Source organism: Diadema antillarum, unplaced genomic scaffold (genome assembly GCF_040938485.1).
Source record: "Diadema antillarum isolate AM-2024a unplaced genomic scaffold, OU_Dant_1.0 seq00000385_RagTag, whole genome shotgun sequence".
Classification (NCBI taxonomy): domain Eukaryota; kingdom Metazoa; phylum Echinodermata; class Echinoidea; order Diadematoida; family Diadematidae; genus Diadema; species Diadema antillarum.
In genome coordinates, this window is record NW_027271383.1 from 1,134,426 (window position 1) to 1,152,625 (window position 18,200).

General features: G+C 39.0%; 1 protein-coding gene across 1 annotated transcript in view; it reads right to left on the reverse strand.

The window, feature by feature from the left end:
• LOC139731795 (basement membrane-specific heparan sulfate proteoglycan core protein-like) overlaps positions 1-18,200 on the reverse strand; it is a 278,824-nt gene that overhangs the window by 51,021 nt on the left and 209,603 nt on the right. Inside the window, exons 44-48 of the mRNA XM_071642667.1 lie at positions 18,067-18,163; positions 16,102-16,193; positions 15,254-15,431; positions 14,242-14,514; positions 13,193-13,462 (exon numbers count right to left, since the gene is read on the reverse strand). Of these exons, the coding sequence (XP_071498768.1) occupies positions 13,193-13,462; positions 14,242-14,514; positions 15,254-15,431; positions 16,102-16,193; positions 18,067-18,163 (910 nt within the window). The remainder of the gene's footprint in view (positions 1-13,192; positions 13,463-14,241; positions 14,515-15,253; positions 15,432-16,101; positions 16,194-18,066; positions 18,164-18,200) is intronic.

Sequence of the window (18,200 nt, forward strand, 5' to 3'; positions counted from 1 at the left end):
GGCATGATCGTTCAGTATGTTCAGATGGTGTTAGTGCGTTGATTAAAATGTTACCACAATAGATGCACGTGTGCTATAACAACGATCTGAGGTCTTTGCTACGCGCTGCTTTCTTGTTTACAAACATGGAATCTTGGTGAACTTAATTCACTATCGTCCCCATGCTAACATGCAAAAGAAGACTAGAAATGTCGCTTTGGCGACTGGTATGCCTCCGCCATAATGCATGATTTTCCCAATAGGTCTAGATAGTACATGTGGACAATGTGTGATTACATTTTCACAAATTGGCAAAATATTGAAATGACAAGTTTGTCACAAATGTGTTGAATGTTCATCTTCCTTGACCTAGGTTTAATTGGATGAATAGGAGAGCATGTATCTAGGGATTTAAGGACTTTAACTCGACTTTGACCCATTCATACATTTAGGCATTGAGTAATTTTCAAGGTACAGGTGTGGAGAAAAAGTGCAATTTCTGAATTGAATAGTAAATTGTTACCATTTTCATCTGTTCCTTGACCCTAAAATTCATAAGATAATCACTTTCAGGTAGAACATGCATAATATGTACTATGTTTCAAGATAACTTGAGCCACTTCCGAGATATGGAGGAAAAAGTAAGTTCAGCACTTTCACTTGATCTTTGACCTTTTGACCTTTGAGGCAAAAAAAGAAGAAAAAAAAAACTTTCCAGAAAATTTCTATGAGGTTACACATGTATGCATACACCAAGTGTAAAAAAAAAAATAACCCTGCTGGCGTTGCATGATAGGAGGGAAATAGTAAAATTTTGAAGTGTTGCACTTGACCTTTGACCCCTGACCTTTGACCCCATGAACCCTACATTCTCTAGATAATCACTTCCAGTCAGTATATGTATATACTATGTTCCATGAAGATACCTTGAACAATTTTCCAAGGTATAGAGAAAAAAAAAGAAGTTTTAATATTTTTACTTGACCTTTTCACCTTTGACCTTTGACCTCATGACCCAAACTTTCACCAGAGAATCTTAATTGGGTAATACATGTATACACTAAGTTTCAAGAAAATATCTTCAGGCATTCAATAGATATGGTGGAAATAGTGAAATTTTATGTATTTGACCCTGACCTTTTGACCTTTGACCTTTGACCTCATGACCCAAACTTTCACCAGAGAATCTTAATTGGGTAATACATGTATACACTAAGTTTCAAGAAAATATCTTCAGGCATTCAATAGATATGGTGGAAATAGTGAAATTTTATGTATTTGACCTTGACCTTTTGACCTTTGACCTTGAGCATGTGCACCCAAAAGTTGATAGGCACAACTTCACCCCCTAATACACATACATGCCAAGTTTCATTAGGATACCTCAACAGGTTTTGATAGTTACCTTGTCCACAAAATTCATTACGGACGGACGGAAGGACGGACGGAAGGACGGACGGACGGACGGACGGAAGGACGGACGGACGGACGGACAACCCGAAAACATAATGCCTCCGGCACCACTTCGTGGCGGAGGCATAAAAACGCTTTTGTTCTTGTTTATGTGTACCATGCAGTGAACAGAAGGTAGACCTGTAAACTGTGCCGCTAGGCCCTAGCTGTAGTTTGCACTTTGACGGATTGTCACTGCTCGTCTACTATTCGAAGCGAAATGAAAATCAAACTAGAGATCTCGTGCTGTATACTTTCTCGTACTGTGTACTATATACCATATTTAAAATGCAATTTGTGGTAGTACTTGTCAACGCTGTGTTTTTGGCTCAAACTTTTCTCTCTAAAACTTACTTGGTTACGCAGGGGCGGATCCAGGGAGGACCGCAACCGGCGCCCGCCCCCCCCCCCTTATTTTTTTTTTTTGTTGTTGTTGAAACAAAAGAAATGTAAAAAAAAAAAAAAATGGGGGAGGGGTGCGTGCGCCCCCCTTTAATTTTGTAAACGCGCCCCCACTTTACGGAATTCCTGGATCCGCCCCTGTTACGGGATAATACCTATCAGAATTGTGATTTTGGTGCAAGCTGCATGGCAGTATTGATTTTGAGACACTTCTATGGTCCGTCAGCACCTGATTCTCTTTATGTGACGATGTGCACGTGAAAAGCATTCAAACTTTCCCATGTTTTTGCTCTTGCGTTAAAGGCGTATTAATTCACCACGTACATGAAACAAAACCCCCATAGTTCTGAAATGTGAGTTATAGGGATAGAAACAACCGCTGGAAAAAAAAAATGAATCCGTATGATCGAAAATACAGTACACTATGTGAACGGTTACAGTTTGCTATTCCGAAGGTTCGTTAATCCGAAAATATGAGGTTTGTAACTTGTTATTCCAAAGGTTCATTTATCAAAAAATGAAATAAGGTTCGTTATGCCGAAGGTTCGTTAATCCGAAAATGAAACAAAGGTCCTAATTCCGAAGGTTCTTTACAATCTATAAGAGAAATACTGATATCTCCTTATATTCTAGGCTTTATTACAAAAAATTATGTAGGATGCTTTGCACAACGGACCTATTATGCATCACATGTGATATCTAAAACATCTTTTAAATCACTGCTCCCAAAGGTAAACATATGACCTTTGTGTATCTACTCGTTTGTGTGTATGTGTGTGCGTGTGTGTGTGTGTGGGGGGGAATAGTTTCCTCCTTCTTCTTTTTTGTTAGAGTTTATCTTAGTTGATCTTGATACAGTGTACCTCTTTCGGTGCGCCCTTTCTCTTGTTATGTCACTTCATCTGTTTCTACATTTTGAAGCAAAGTAATTTGTTCAAGCATTGTGTATGTCCTCGTAACCGTAATATGTCATTTTGCTGCGATGAGTTGGTTCTAGTAGGCCCTATTATCGCTGTGAGATGTAATTTTTGTAATAACGTGTTGAGAATAACAGATTTTTGTTTCTGAACGAAAGGAAAATGACGGAATTGTTTTGATAACCAATGTGGATGACGTGTTGAGAATTCTGATTCCTGTTTCTGAACGAAAGGAAAATGACGGAATTATTATTTTGATAACCAATGTGGATGACTACCTTCTATAAGTGATTTTGGTGTGAAAAGAGAGTTTGCTCAAAGAAACGCTTCTCATGAATGGTCAACGAAACAAAATACATCATACAATGCAACGTGACTCGCGTGCATTTAGCAAACGAAATGTCTAGACCTTTAAGTTCAAGTAAAATGCATAAAACACAGAATAAGAAAGCAGACAAAGTAACAAATATGGAATTAATGACCGCAGACGTAACGTAGGAAAACCTGACACCTATGCTTGAAGAAATTCCCACAAAAGCAGAGCGCAAGATAAAAGAATACATGTGCGTAGTCCATACAGGTCGTGATGCGCTCGGTCGAAATGCGTATGTCGCAGTAAACGAAATTTTAGGCATGTCTACACATGTATATATAAATACTTGAATTCTACATACATTGTATAGTTTTATCTTTACAATAATATATAAAACAACCCCTTTCCGCATCCCTAGAAGTCATAAAAGAAAAAAAAAAAAGAAAATCGCCCTTAAAGTTCAGGTTATGTTCAAGCTCACAACCCGTTCCCCCCCCCCCCCCCCCATGATGCAACAGTCCTGCTTAGCGACGGCGTTAACGCTTCATCGCACACACATAAATGGCGACAGCTTGGGTGTGTGAGAAAATTCATTCTTAAATGGATGCACCCCCATGGCACTCAGGATTATCACTGACCCTCCTATGCCTTTTGTCTATCCACCCTCCTGCTTTAATCCCCCTCCCTTCACCTGTTGGCCTCCTTGCCCATGACCTCCCATCCTCTCCTTTTGTTTTCTTTGTTCCGTGTCCCTAGCCTGTCCCTGACTGTTCGTGTTGTGTGAACTTCTTTATAATGTGATTGCTTTCCCTGCCTGATTATCATTTTGCCTCTGACGAAGATTCTTCTGGAATCAAAAGCTCAGGCCCCTTTAGAGTATAGACTCCATTTTACTCCTTTGGCACGCCACTGATATTCGATAAGCAGTTTTCAGCATTTTTGTGTTTGTTTCTTTTGTTTTTGTTTTGTTTTGTTTTGTTTTGTTTTTGCTACAGATAATTAGCCAATCACAAGACAGATATAATTCGATTCTAACCAATACCAAAATACGGTTGCCTGAATGTAAACTTTGGTGTGTTTGTGTTGTGTGTCGGCTGCCGTGTAGTTTGAAACAACAGAAACAGAAAAAAAGAAAGAGGCACGCAATGTGTGCTATATACGAAAAGCCTCATTTACCGAGAAAGTTGATCGCTTCCATTCTCCTCCCATGGCATGTTGTTGTCAATGGAAGCTAAAGAGAATGCTTTTAGCAAGTATACCAGTACCTAAAGAGGACCTGAGGAACCCGTTGTTTTGAATGCTGTGCTCGGTACGAGTTCAAAACGCAGTCGAAGTTATCAGAATGCCATTATAATAGAACTGATAGCTCTATAGAAAACTTGTTTAGGTCAGTAAAGGTTGCTGTAATGCAATCTTTGTGGAATTGACTCATTACATCTGAGCATTTTGAAAAACGTGTAGAGTACTTTCGTTTTGCATATAAATGTTAAGAAATAGTTTGAACTATGAAAATAAAAAAGTATGGTTACTTCAACGATGTTGAATAGTTCGATTAGCCGTGATGCATAAAGTGAATTCATGAATTCATCTGACTAATCCTTACCGATTGATGATCACTTCTATAAGCCAACAGTTAAGCTGAACTGCTTTGGAGTGATAAGACAGGTAAACGATGAAAACTTGGTACATGTTGTATGCTATTATAATTATTATAAAATCCTGTAGCCGGAACTGATTTTACGATCATCTTTAACCTTTCAGAAAGTTCCAGTTTTCAACTTAAATAGTAGCGATAGCTTGTAAGAGTAAATTAGCATCCCTCTGACTATTTTTGGTCAATATGCATACTCTTAACCCTATTCTAACTGGGTGGGGGGGGGGGGGGGGGGTCAAATGGGTCAAATTGACCCCCCCCCCCCACGTTTCGCGTCACGATTCTGCAACGCGCAAAGATTTTGCCGCGTCGTTTCACAACTTTTTTCATTGAAGTCTTCCGCATATTTTGAGACCAAATTTGCGACGTCTGATTACACCGTTCTGAAGTTACGTAATGTTATGCAAATGCATGTCAACCGGAAAACAGCTCAAATTCATGATATCGTGTGCAAATTGAATGTAAATTGTGTTTTTGGGGTTAAATTGATATAAATTATAGTATTTCATCTTTGAACCATTGAAATTAATCAATTCTATATAGTGTAGATAAGCCTGAAAAAGTGCCTGCAACAAATTTTGAAAAACAACAGAAAACACAAGGTCGAACAATCAATAAAATACATAAGAAATTAACAAAACAATAAAAAACAAAAGAAATTGGTTTTGACTGTGCTTTATTTTTAAATGAAAATTGGTTTATATGTCTTGAGGAATTTTGACACAAAAATTTAGCAATACTTCAGTCTTTTTTATGGAGTTATAGGTGAAAATATGATTTCATGCACAACTTTGCATAATCAATTTATTAAAAATAGAAAGGCAATATTTTTCTATTGTATGACCATGTAATCTTGTAGTTGACATCCAGCTCTATCTTCAGGAAAAATTTCGCAGCGATCGCGCGATCGGTGGCCGAGATCTGAAGGGGGGGGGGGGGGTCACCCCCAGTAAAAACTCCTCCCAGTTAGAATAGGGTTAAGCCAGCTGGACAGAGCGATCAATGGGCGCGATTATCACCACGCGTGGTTAACCTAAACAATGCTCGGCCGGCTTGTTCGGTTTCAGTGTTGTTTATTTCCCCCTTTTAAAAACGAAGGTTCCTTAGTCCAGCCATTGTTTTCGCTTCCTGCTCAAGACATTGAACAGTTCAGCAAAGCTGAAGTTTAGATCACTAAACGGCGACGTGAACTCATGATGATAATAGGACTTAGATCACAGCCGAAAGTGCGCTCCTTCATTACTCTAGAATGAGAAAGAATACCCTGTCTGTGTTCAAAGTTGGGTTACGGACGATGAAAAAAAAAAGGTTTGAATCATGAATTGTCGGATGACGTCGGCAGATTGATGATATAAATATTAGCGTATCATGGGAAAGATTGAGTAATGATGAGCCCAATGATATCGCAGGGGTCCAAACTAATTTTTATTTTTGACCACCAAAATCATTGATTTCTATTTTTTTTTTGGTGGCCAAAAAAATCAAGAAAAACATAGGAAAAACTAAATCGGTCCTACTAAAAACAATTATTAAGCATTACTGACGTGACAGGTACCCATGTCTAAAATAAATGAATACAAAAGTAGATCATCTCAATCACCATTATTCTGAATTCTAAGATTTAGCAAATAGGCTTATAGATAATTATAAAAGTTGATGCCTATGCTATTAGGTGGTCATAGCTTACTTTTGGGATGAGAAAGTGGGAGCATTTCCAGATTGTTTGTTTTAGCATTGTAAAGAGCCGAAAGTTACCGCTATTCATTTCTGATTGTAAAAGCAATCATCCAACATTTACTATAGTATGTTAGAACCTTACGGAGCCGAATATTACCGTTAATCATTTTCAAATACACTGTATAAAAGCAAACAACCGACATTCATTTTAGCATCTTATGGAGCTGAATGTTACCCTTATTGATTTCCGAATGTGAAGCAAACATCCTCTATTTATTTAAGCATCATACTGAGCCTATGTATACCATTAATCATTTTCAAATGTGAAAGCAAATTGTACCAGAGCTGCCAACCGTTCCGAAAAATTCGTATACGAAAAATCGAAGGGAATACGACAATATGAAAACGTCCTTAGAAAGTACGAATTCACAGTGGGGCAAAATAATGGGTAAAAATATAGCAAACGCACGTCGCATGTGCCATGTTATCTGTATTCAGCTGGGATATCGATGCAACGCGTACGCACCGTATGTGGAAAGCGCTGAATAGAAAAATGTGCGCACACGCATATCGCTGCTTGCGTACTGTGTACACCGAACAGAACTTCGCGCGCGTGAATCCCTGTCGCCTACGGACCCTGGATGTTTACATGGATCGCCGTGGTATCCCAATTAGCCAGCTGCCACTACAGTACCGTATGAGGCGGGGTGAAAGCGTCCCGTTGTGCAATGTCTGCTTCTTTTTCTCTTCTTTTCATCCTCTTGTCCCTTGCCTCCCAAGTACGAAATGATTTTTAAAGTGTTGTCTGTTTTTTTTTTATAACGCTATTGCATCATTTTCTGCGAGGAAGTTGTAGAGGTGAGTTTCTGTTCGTGTATTGATGACTGATGTGCACTGCCCTCTGCAGTATATGTGCAGGTGAAAAGCGTTCGAACTTTCTTTCCAGAGTATCGTGGAAACTCGATTATTTCTAGGCCTATTAAAGGAGATCTCATATAACAGAATACTTATAACAAACTATTTTCCCGTCAAAATGAATCAATTTCCTTTGTTTTGTATCGTTTATTGACTTGATCCCATAGGATCTCGTCGCAATACCGAGTTTTATATGTGTGTTTATTTTCGCGTAGCTTTCGGTGCTGCAAAACTTTTGCTAGGGCCTAAGCTTACTACTAAACTTCGTTTTATTTCCGTCGTTTCTCACACCTCGTTTAGTACGATTTCTTACATTTTATATCACTTTATCTGTTCCCTTTATACTTTGAAGTATTTAAACGTAATTCTCTTAGTGTCTCGCACTGTTATTTTCGTAACGGCGATTTCTCCGCTTCGCTGCAATCGAAGCGACGGAGTTTGATCCCAGTCGCTTCGATGTGCTATTTGCTGTCTTTTCTAAATGTTTGTGTTGTTGGGAGGTGTTGATACTTTGTATTTATTATTGAGTTTCCTAGGTATTTATCTCGAGGGATTATGCGTGTTTCTTAATGTTGATCATAGGAAAAGGCTAAAATGATCTTGAGTGATGTCTGATAGTGATGATAACTATGCTGGTGACTGGTGTAAAAAGACGGCTTCCTGTGAATGCTCAGCGTACGTGACGTTTGTTTTATTTCCCTTTCCCTCTAGTCTTCTTTCCCCCTTACTCTTCTTTCCCCTCTCAAGAATGATTAAAAAAAAAAGAAATTACGTACACCTCGCAACAAAACGAACCATGTGCTATAGCAACTTTCGTAAAGTTAAATCTAAATGTTCAATATCAGCAAAGAATAAGGCGAAAACACGAATGACAATAAATAAAAGCGAAGAGATTGTGTATGCAGTCTCTTCGGCTCGAAGAAACTTGACACCCCACCCCTCTCCCTTGTGGAAATTTCCACAAAAGCAGGTGCCACACCCAGGTGCGTGCCAGACGAAATAATGCGCGCATTGGAATAAACAGCGTGTAAGTATCCTGGAAATATCGATGGAAGAACCAGCTCATTAGTTGAATTAAAGGAAAAATTCCAAAGATATCATGGTTCTATGTCTATAGCCTTTCTTTTGGCGCATCGTAGGGAACATCGAAGAGTCGATTATAGTGTACTTGATCGAATATCTAATGTTCCCTGAACAATAACAAAAGGATTGATTATTTAGTCAATTAAAAATGCAATCACAGAAATACATGAAAGGTCTCGTATGCCCAGACAAATTCACTACGAGAAGGTCCAATGAGATGCAGTCATTACCTGGTTAGACAGCAAAATACAACGTGTAATGACAATTAATTTCAGTTCACGCGCATCAAAACTGCTTATTACTTTTCAAAGTTTTGGCTATCAACATTCGTTCGTGGGTGTATTTTGTTTGTTTGTTTGTTTTGTGTGTTTTTCCCTCGTGAAAGACGTAATGATTTCTTCATATCGAACGTAAATTGCATGTTTACCGTAAACAAGCCATTCAGCTCAGCTCAGCTATGGCGCATTCGATCCATCGAACTTGCAGTAACCTCTTATAGGCAGGAGCACATGGCGCATTCATTTAAACTTGAAAATGAAGCCACGTGTTTGCACCACATCGGCGCTTCCACACACAGCGCGGCATTTTGCGATCATCGTTATAGCAGACTTTCCGATTCCAGTCAGGGGAAAAGGAATCGGAATACTTCGAAAAATACTGATGTTTAAAATCCAATAAAATGAAAAAAGCCTGAAAACAACGCATGATTATGTTTTGATAGTACATAATTGGAAACACAGAACAGAGTTTTGCATCCGCTCACACAGAAGCTCTCTTGAGAAGATCAAGCATTCCCCGTCCCCTGCTAGAAAATGGAAGCTTCCATAATCAGCCCAGAAAGATTTTGGAGGTACAAACTTGCACTTGTACACATTGCGAGAAAGCAATCAATCAACGCTGAACATTGCGTAGTTTAGAATCTTTATCGTGCTGGTGACCAGCTGGATGCTTCGGCATGTGTCATAACGTTATGTTTAGAGCCTGTAGGCCTCATAGCAAAAAGAGGGAGATTGAAAAAAATACGAATTCTGGTGGAAAATACGAATTTTGGAGCTGCTGAGTACTAATTTGTGCTTCGAAAGGTTGGCAGCTCTGTCGTATACGGAGCAGAATTTAACAGTTAGTCATTTCCAAATATAAAAGCAAACATCCGACATCTATTTTATCATCGTACGGAGCCGAATGTCACTGTCGTCCACTTGCGAAAGTGAAATGAGTCATCTGACAATTATTTCATCATATCGTACGGGGCCGAATTTTGAACGTCAAGGCAGACATCAGACAGTTTTGTGTGTGTGTGTGTGTTTTGTTTTGTTTTTGTTTTGTTTTTTACCATCAAACGCAGCCAAATGTTACTATTCATTTCGAAATGTAATACACATGTAGCAAATATCCGACATTTATTTTAGCATAGTACGGAACAGAATGTAACTGCTATTCACTTCCAAACGTAAAAGCAATCATGTGACATTAATCATTTTGGCATCTTCCGGAGCCGAATGTTATTGCTATTTATTTGCGAAAGTACATAGCAATATAAATTATAAGCAAGCATCCGACATTTATTTAAACATCGTACGGAGTTGAATATTATTATCATTCATTTCTGAAAGTCGAAGGGAGCTGATTGTTATTGTTATATTTCGAACGTAAAACCGAATATCAGACATTTATTTTATCATCGTATATACGGAGTTATTTTGGTTATTCATTTCCGAACGTCACAACAAACATGCGTTATTTATTTTAGCATCTTCCGGAGCTGAATGTTGTTGATATTTACTCTTGAACATAAAAGCAAACATCAGACATTTATGTTATCATATACACGGAGTTGAATATCATTGTGTTCATTTCCGAACCATCGAACGCAGCTGAATGTATACTGTTATTCATTTCGAAATTTAAAAGCGAACATCCGACAGTTATTTTAGCATCGTATGGAGCAGAACATTACTGCTATTCACTTCTGAACGCAAAATCGTATATACGGAGTTGAATATTTTTGTTATTAATTTCCGAACGTCACAGCAAACATTCGACATTTATTTTAGCATCTTCCGGAGCTGAATGTTATTGCCATTTACTCTTGAACATAAAGGCAAACATCAGACATTTATGTTATCATCGTATACACGGAGTTGAATATTATTGTGTTCATTTCCGAACCATCGAACGCAGGTGAATGTTACTGTTATTCATTTCGAAATTTAAAAGCGAACATCCGACAGTTATTTTAGCATCGTATGGAGCAGAATATTACTGCTATTCACTTCCGAACGTAAAAGCAATCATCTGACATCTATTTTGTCATCTTCCGGAGCCGAATGCTATTGCTATTTACTTTCGAAAGTACAGGCAATCATCCGTCATTCATTTTATTATCGTAAGAAGTTGAATATTTTTGTTATTTATTTCCGAACGTCAAAGGGATCATTCGACATTTACTTTAGCATCTTCGGGAGCTGAATGTTATTGCTATTTACTTCCGAACGTAAAAGCAAACATCAGATATACATTGTATATTTTATAAACGTAGATACGGAGTTGAATGTCATTGTTATTCATTTCCGAACATCAAAGCAATCATTGAACATTAATTTTACCACCGAACGCACCTGAATGTTACTGTTATTCATTTCGAAATCTAAAAGCAAACATCCAACAGTTATTTTAGCATCGTATGGAGCAGAATATTACTGCTATTCACTTCCAAACGTAAAAGCAATCATCTGACATTTATGTTAGCATTTTCCGAAGCCGAATGTTATTGCTATTTATTTTCGAAAGTAAAAGCAAATATCCGTCTTTTATTTTATCATCGTACAGAGTTGAATATTTTTGTTATTCATTTCCAAACGTCAAAGGGATCATTCGACATATAGCCTACTCAAGCATCTTCCGGAGCTGAATGTTATTGCTATTTACTGTCGAACGTAAGAGCAAACATCCGGCATTTATCTTATCGTCTTACGGAGTTGAATATTATCATTCACTTCCGAACGCCAAAGCAAACATTCGGTATTTATTCCAGTATCATACGGAGTCAAATGTCACCGTGATTCATTTCTAAAATCAAAAGTAAACATGCGACATTCATTTTTGCGTCTTACGGAGCCGACTGTTACCGCTGTTCATTTTCAAAAGTAAAGGCAAACATCCGACTTTTTTTGTAGCCCGATTGGGCCACCGAATTTTCAGCAATGAAATTTTGGTGGCGCAGGTCGTTAAAAGTCGTGAATAGCGAGATGATCGTAACCGATGTCGATATGTTCTAATAATTATTGATACTTGAGTGATGAACGCATGTGCACAACTTCCGCAGGTGTACTTCTTTAGAAAGTAGCGAACAATCAAGGCAGTGGACATCAGAGTGTGATTAAATCGAAAAAAAGCCCCTGAAATCGGAATTTGATGAAAATGGGCAAAGTCGGAACTCCATGAAATGTATTTTGATTGAGCGGTCAAAATAAAGCTTAACGGGAATGTGCCCTTGAATACCCTCGTCCACCCTCGTCCACCCTCGTCCAACCCGCGTCAATCGAGACGCAAATTCCCGAGGATGGATTATCCGTGCGGGCGGATGGACTCGTCCACTGAACGCGTATACCCGCGGGTACCCGCGGGGATACGCGTCAGTGGCCTCGTCCAGATCGCGGAAAAGCGTGACGTTTCCCGCGGTCGGCACTGTACGTAAATGCCCTTGAGTTGTAGTCCATATCACGCGCACACATATAGAGTGCTTCGTGTAACCATCGTCAATACATTACATACACATAACAGGGCAATTTATGGCGGAGGCAAAGGTACATCACAGAACTACAATACACACAGTGTAGAGTGTGTAGAGTTCTGTACATTGTGTGTGTGCGTGCGCGTCCGCCGGAAGATGTCACAGATTTCGCTGCATCCATCATCTTTAGTATCCCACTGTCTCTGCCAGCTAAAAGATGAACGGTCGAGAAAGCAGGAGTCCAGCGCAGGTTCGGTGAATATTAAAACGCTCGGCTCTTTCGTCACGCACAAAAATGCATTATGCATCTATCTAATTAATTTTTCTTTTTCGTCCTCGATGTTGACACGGAGGCGGAGCGGGGACGAAACCTGCGCCATTCGATGCAGGATACTCTCCTGCGGCCGACGGCACCGGTCGCAGCTTCCCGGAGCCGACGGCTCGGGAGGAGATAGAAAAACCAGCAACGCCGGAATAAAAAAGGAAATACATAAGGCCGCGACAACAACAACAACTTCGAGTATTATAATAGTAGATAGCATTTGTGCAGGATTCTTTTAAGCAATGAATTCACAAGTGATTGTGTATTGTATCCTACGTATAGTGCAGCGAGCTGAAACCTGTGGAAGCACTATTATATCATGGTGAGGGTCTAGACTTTAGAGAGGCACTGAGATTTGCCTTTTACTTGGTGCAGACATCTGTATCACTGCAGATGTTTAACTCCCTTTCTAACTCATGTGTAAAAACAGTACCTGGAAAGAATAATGGTGAGGCATTCTGGAAGAACAGTAATACAGTTTTAAAGAGGCTTTGCTGGTTAAATAAGACCCAATGAATACAGATGTGGTCATGTCAGATGGAGCCACACGTGCGAGTGTTTTCTGATAACATAATATTAATTTAGTCCAATATCTAAGCTTCAATTTGATATACAATGTATAATCCATACACACACACACACACACACACACACACACACAAGCTCATACTATAATGCATCAATTTCTCATATTCCATTTCAAAACCATGTAATCTATGGGCAATAGTGATGAATATTTCCCAACCTTCTCGCACAGAGACTGTTGCATCAGTGTAGTCAGACCCATAGCTGTTTGTCGCAGAGCATCGGTAGGTACCACTGTCTTCATATGAAGCAGCTGGGATGATGAGGTAGCCATTCTCTTCACGGAAATTGGATGACAGTTCCCCATCAACACGAGACCACACCTTATCTGGTTCAGGATCACCCCTTGCTGAGCAGTACAATATGACACGTTCTCCCTCACTCACACTCACTGTAGGTGGGTTGATGGTCACTGAAGGAGAGCGCGATGCTGTAGAAACCAGGACATATTACCACATACAGTATCTTGAGTTTCATGAAGAACAATGTGATTTTCAAACTGCATATATTCTACAAATATACTTTGTTTTGAGAGTTTCTAGTTAAAGTACAATGGGCAGAGGTATCTCCAAAATAGTACAATGTGTACTATACACCCCTCAGTGAATAATAAATTTTGGGACACCAAAGCTTAAAGTTTGAACTAGAAACTCGAAATTAGAAAGAGTATGTTTGTTTTACATGTTGGATAAAAAATTCAAACAAAAGAAGGGGAAAGTGTGAGGCGAGAAGCCATGTGGTAGAAGCGATGTTGTGGCAGAATCTTACACTGACCGTATGAAGCAGCACATGATGTCAGAATTGCTTTTGTGATGTCACAACTGTTTTGTTAGAAATGGTTTCATTTCACAGAGTGACGAAACAAAGCAGTGCGGGATGTCAAAATTACTTTATGATGTCACAACTGCTTTGTGACATAATTTCACACATAGTGTATACTATTTGGAAAAGGCCGTCAAAAAAGTGATGTCCTTTTGCAAATAGTATGCCATGAAGTGTCAAACATGCTGACATAGTTGAAAATCCCGATATTCACTTGAAGCTCTTTCAACCAATCACTAGAGGATAAATTGTTTTATCCAAAATATAATATGGTATAAGAATCAGGATTAATCATGCCGGAACAAAACAATTACCTCTTCTGTAAAGTGATCAATCTTATCATACAAAAGTGAAGAATAAAGCACACACCACAAAACAGACACTCACGGCTAACATAGAGGACAGTACGGATGGACTGTGATCCAGCTGAATTGGAAGCCTCACAAAAGTACTCTGCTTCATCACTAGCTCTGGCCCCGGGGATGACAAATACACCATTTTCAAAAGTGGAATCTGGGTTTAGGATGCCTCCTTGTCCACCGGTCCATCTAAGGGTTGGTGTTGGACTACCTGTGGCTCTGCATGTAAATTCCACGCGGTCACCCTCAGTGACACGAATAAAGCGTGGCTCAATGACGACTGTGGGTCTCTGGGAGGAACCTGGTGGACACAGAAGAAAGTTGTAAGATTTACTCCCTGAACACAACTAGCAAAATAGAAGAAAAGGCGTCTCCTGTGGAGTGACTTTTACTTTCACATGGAAAATTAGGACCATAAATGTACAATATTTCCTCATCTGTAACTTCAATATTACTGAATAGATTATGCAACGGGTTGGGAGAACACAAATGCCACACAAAATGCATATTGCAGGAGTTCAGAAAAATAGAATTAGAACTGGTCTACATACGTCTTTGACATAAACAAAAAGCAAATTATGTGATTGCAATGCTGAAAGATTGAAAATTGATACAAAATAGCATACATGGAAACTTATTTTAGAGATATACTGAATAACCCCACATATTTTGCAAGCCTTTTTCACAAATCTCAACCAGTAATACAATTTCATGAATGGTTGATTGATTTTGCCATCCACAAGTACAAGAAACAGGATGAAATTGTATTATCTCTTATTAAGAAGCATTGTCGATTCAATTTTAGGGAAGATATAATTGTGGATTGTATTCGTGTTATTGGAGACAATATACAGTGTGCTGTTAGGTTTTATATATCAGTTAATTTCTGAAATTTGTGAAAATGAAAACTTTGCAAATATATGCCTTACAGACCATAATGTAACAGTAAACTTGACTAATTATATCATATCACAGAGAACCCTATTCAGTATAACAGCTGTGTACACACTATGCATAGCCATAGCATTATAAGTACTTACTTGTAACAACAAGGGTTGCATAGGCCTCAGCAGTGTCCAGGCTGTTAGATCCCATACACACATATTGGCCAGCATCAGAGAGAGTGACCCCTGTGATGGTCAGTGTCCCCATGATGTCTCTAGCATTGGATGGTAGGAAGCCATCGGCACGACTCCACGCGATTGTGTATGCTGGAACCTAAAACATAAAAGATAGTGACTGGGATGCACTAATTTCTCAAACTGCTTCTGACCTACAGTTAATACAGACATGCATATTTTGTATGCAGACATAACAAAGGCAGATTGTGCATACCGGTATACATGTAAGTTGTATCTATTGGTTTCAAGACCATTACAACAGTATAATACAAAGGGTGTACACATCATAATGTGTGGGTCTACATTTCCTTGCAGTAATTTTTACAAACAATCATTGCAAACTTTGCACTTCAGACATACCAAGTTTCAGTCACATTTTATCAATCAACAGATCACAACATCTACGTGAGAATATCACACATTATATAAAGACTTTATACTGCAATGCTATATCATTTTAACAAAACACATAAGGTGACAAGGTGTTTCTTATTTCTGAACAAATAAAAGTGAAAGGGAGTACATGTCACTACACACACACACATACACACACACACACACACACACACACACACACACACACACCCACACACACACACACACACACACACACACACACACACACACACACACAAATCTGTCTAAGCATTTGAATTTCGATCATATCTTCTAAAATCTATTATGGGCATCGTGTATGCCTTATACAGGTCAGTGACTAACTGGCACAGGGCTACTTGACTAGATTACTAAGGACCAAGTTGACCTACCTGACTGATTCCGGTGCACCTGAAGATGACTGTCTCTCCTTCTGACACTTCTACTCTCTGTGGCTCCTGAATCACTACTCTCATTGCTTGTCCTGAATGATGGACAGAAAGAGTCAGAAAATCAGAGCTATGGCAAGGGAGAGGACACCTGACGTTGGCTGTCAAGGGGGGGGGGGGGGGGGGGAGGGAGGTCAGGGGGAACCCAACACAGTTCACTAGATTCACAGTGTGGGTAGGTACATTCTTTTATATGTCACTTTCCTACTCTGAGTAAAGCCATAGAATAATACTGTGCCTATCTGAGCAGTGGTCAGAAAAAAAAAAATAAAATCACCCTTGGCAATACAGGAACACAATGTAAAAGAATACTGGTTACTCTTTGTGTGTTTCTCCTTGAACCTTTCACAAGGTAGTGTTATACTCAAGATAATATATTTGATTCACAACTTGGCTAGAATATAAGTTGCAGATTAAAACTCTTTGCCTTGCCATTATCTGTTTTACAAATGGAAAGTTCACCAATGTTAATATTCCTAAATGTCCTGGTGTGAAAGGAAACAAGTTGTGTCAGCTAACACTTGAAGTGCTGTGTTTGGGTGATGTGATGGACGAAGACTCTCAATTCACTTTAAATACAGGATGTCCCTATGAGACACAGTCACTTGAATGTAGCCTCACTTTCTGTTTGTTGAGTATTTTGTGCACTTTGTTTATACACCTAGGAAAAATGGGGCACTGCAAAATTTCACTAGTTTACATATCATGATGTTCAGTGATTAGACAAACTATAAATCAAAATGTTAATTTCCTTCAAGCTTCCACAGTATGGTCACACATTCTTTGTGAGGCTAAAGTGACCCCACCAAGAAAAGAAAAAAAAACCCTAGAAATGTCACTATGGCGACTGATGCCTCCACCATAATGCATGATTCTCCCAATAGGTGTATACTACAAATACAATGTCTTCACAATGTGTGATGACTGACAAAATATTGAAATGACAGGTTTGTCAGAAATATCTTGAATGTTCACATTCCTTGAACTAGGTTTGCTATAATTGTCTAAGAGTGCAGGTACACGTATTTGGGGAAGTGAGGATTTTTATTGACTTCTGACTGCCCCTTTTATAAGATACATTGAACCATTTGCAAGAAAGTGAAATTGTAACATTCTCACCTAACCTTTGACCTTTTACCTTATGACATGAAACTCTCTCTGGAGAATCTTTACGCAGTAGTACATGTCTACACTAAGTTTCAAGAAAATACCGTCGGACATTGCATGGATATGGGGGAAATAGCAACATTTTTACCTTACCTTTTTACATTTGACCTTGACCTTTTGACCTTTGACCTCTTGCCAATGTCACTAAAATCTGCTCAACTAATTGTCCCATCATACATCATCCTTGGACCAAATTTGGTGAAAGCTGCTTCATCCAGTTTTGAGTAATCACGTAAACAGTTAAATTTTAAGATTTGACCTTGATCTTTAACCTTTGACCTCTGTCCAATTTCACTCAAAAACTAATCAAGTAATTGTCCCATCATACATCATCCTCAGACAAAGTCTGGTGAAATTTGCTTGATCCAGTCTTGAGTTATCGCCTAAATGGATACAATTTCATGATTCGACCTTGACCTTTGACCTTTGGCTGATTTCACCCAAAATCTAATCAAGTAATTGCCCCATCATACTTTATACTTGGACCAAGTTTGGTAAAATTCCAGTCGATATTACTCAAGTTATCGCGTAAACGAATGTGGACGGACGGACAACCCGAAAACATAATGCCTCCGGCACCACTTTGTGGCGGAGGCATAAAAAAAAGAGAAAAAGGTGAGGTCAGTTGAATACAAAACAGAGTATATTGTTTTATTCCCCAGCGGGTTGAGTGATAAGTTTGGTTTATTCAAGTGCACTGCCTTCTACAGAGAAAGAAAGAAAGAAACTAGTCATCCATACCCACAACTTGCAGGTTGACTTCTCCAGAGCCAGACCCATATCGGTTTGATGCTATAAACACATAAATTCCTTGATCACTGGCTTGAAGGTTTCGAATCTGAAAGAAGAAATGTAATACGTGTTATGAAGAAATT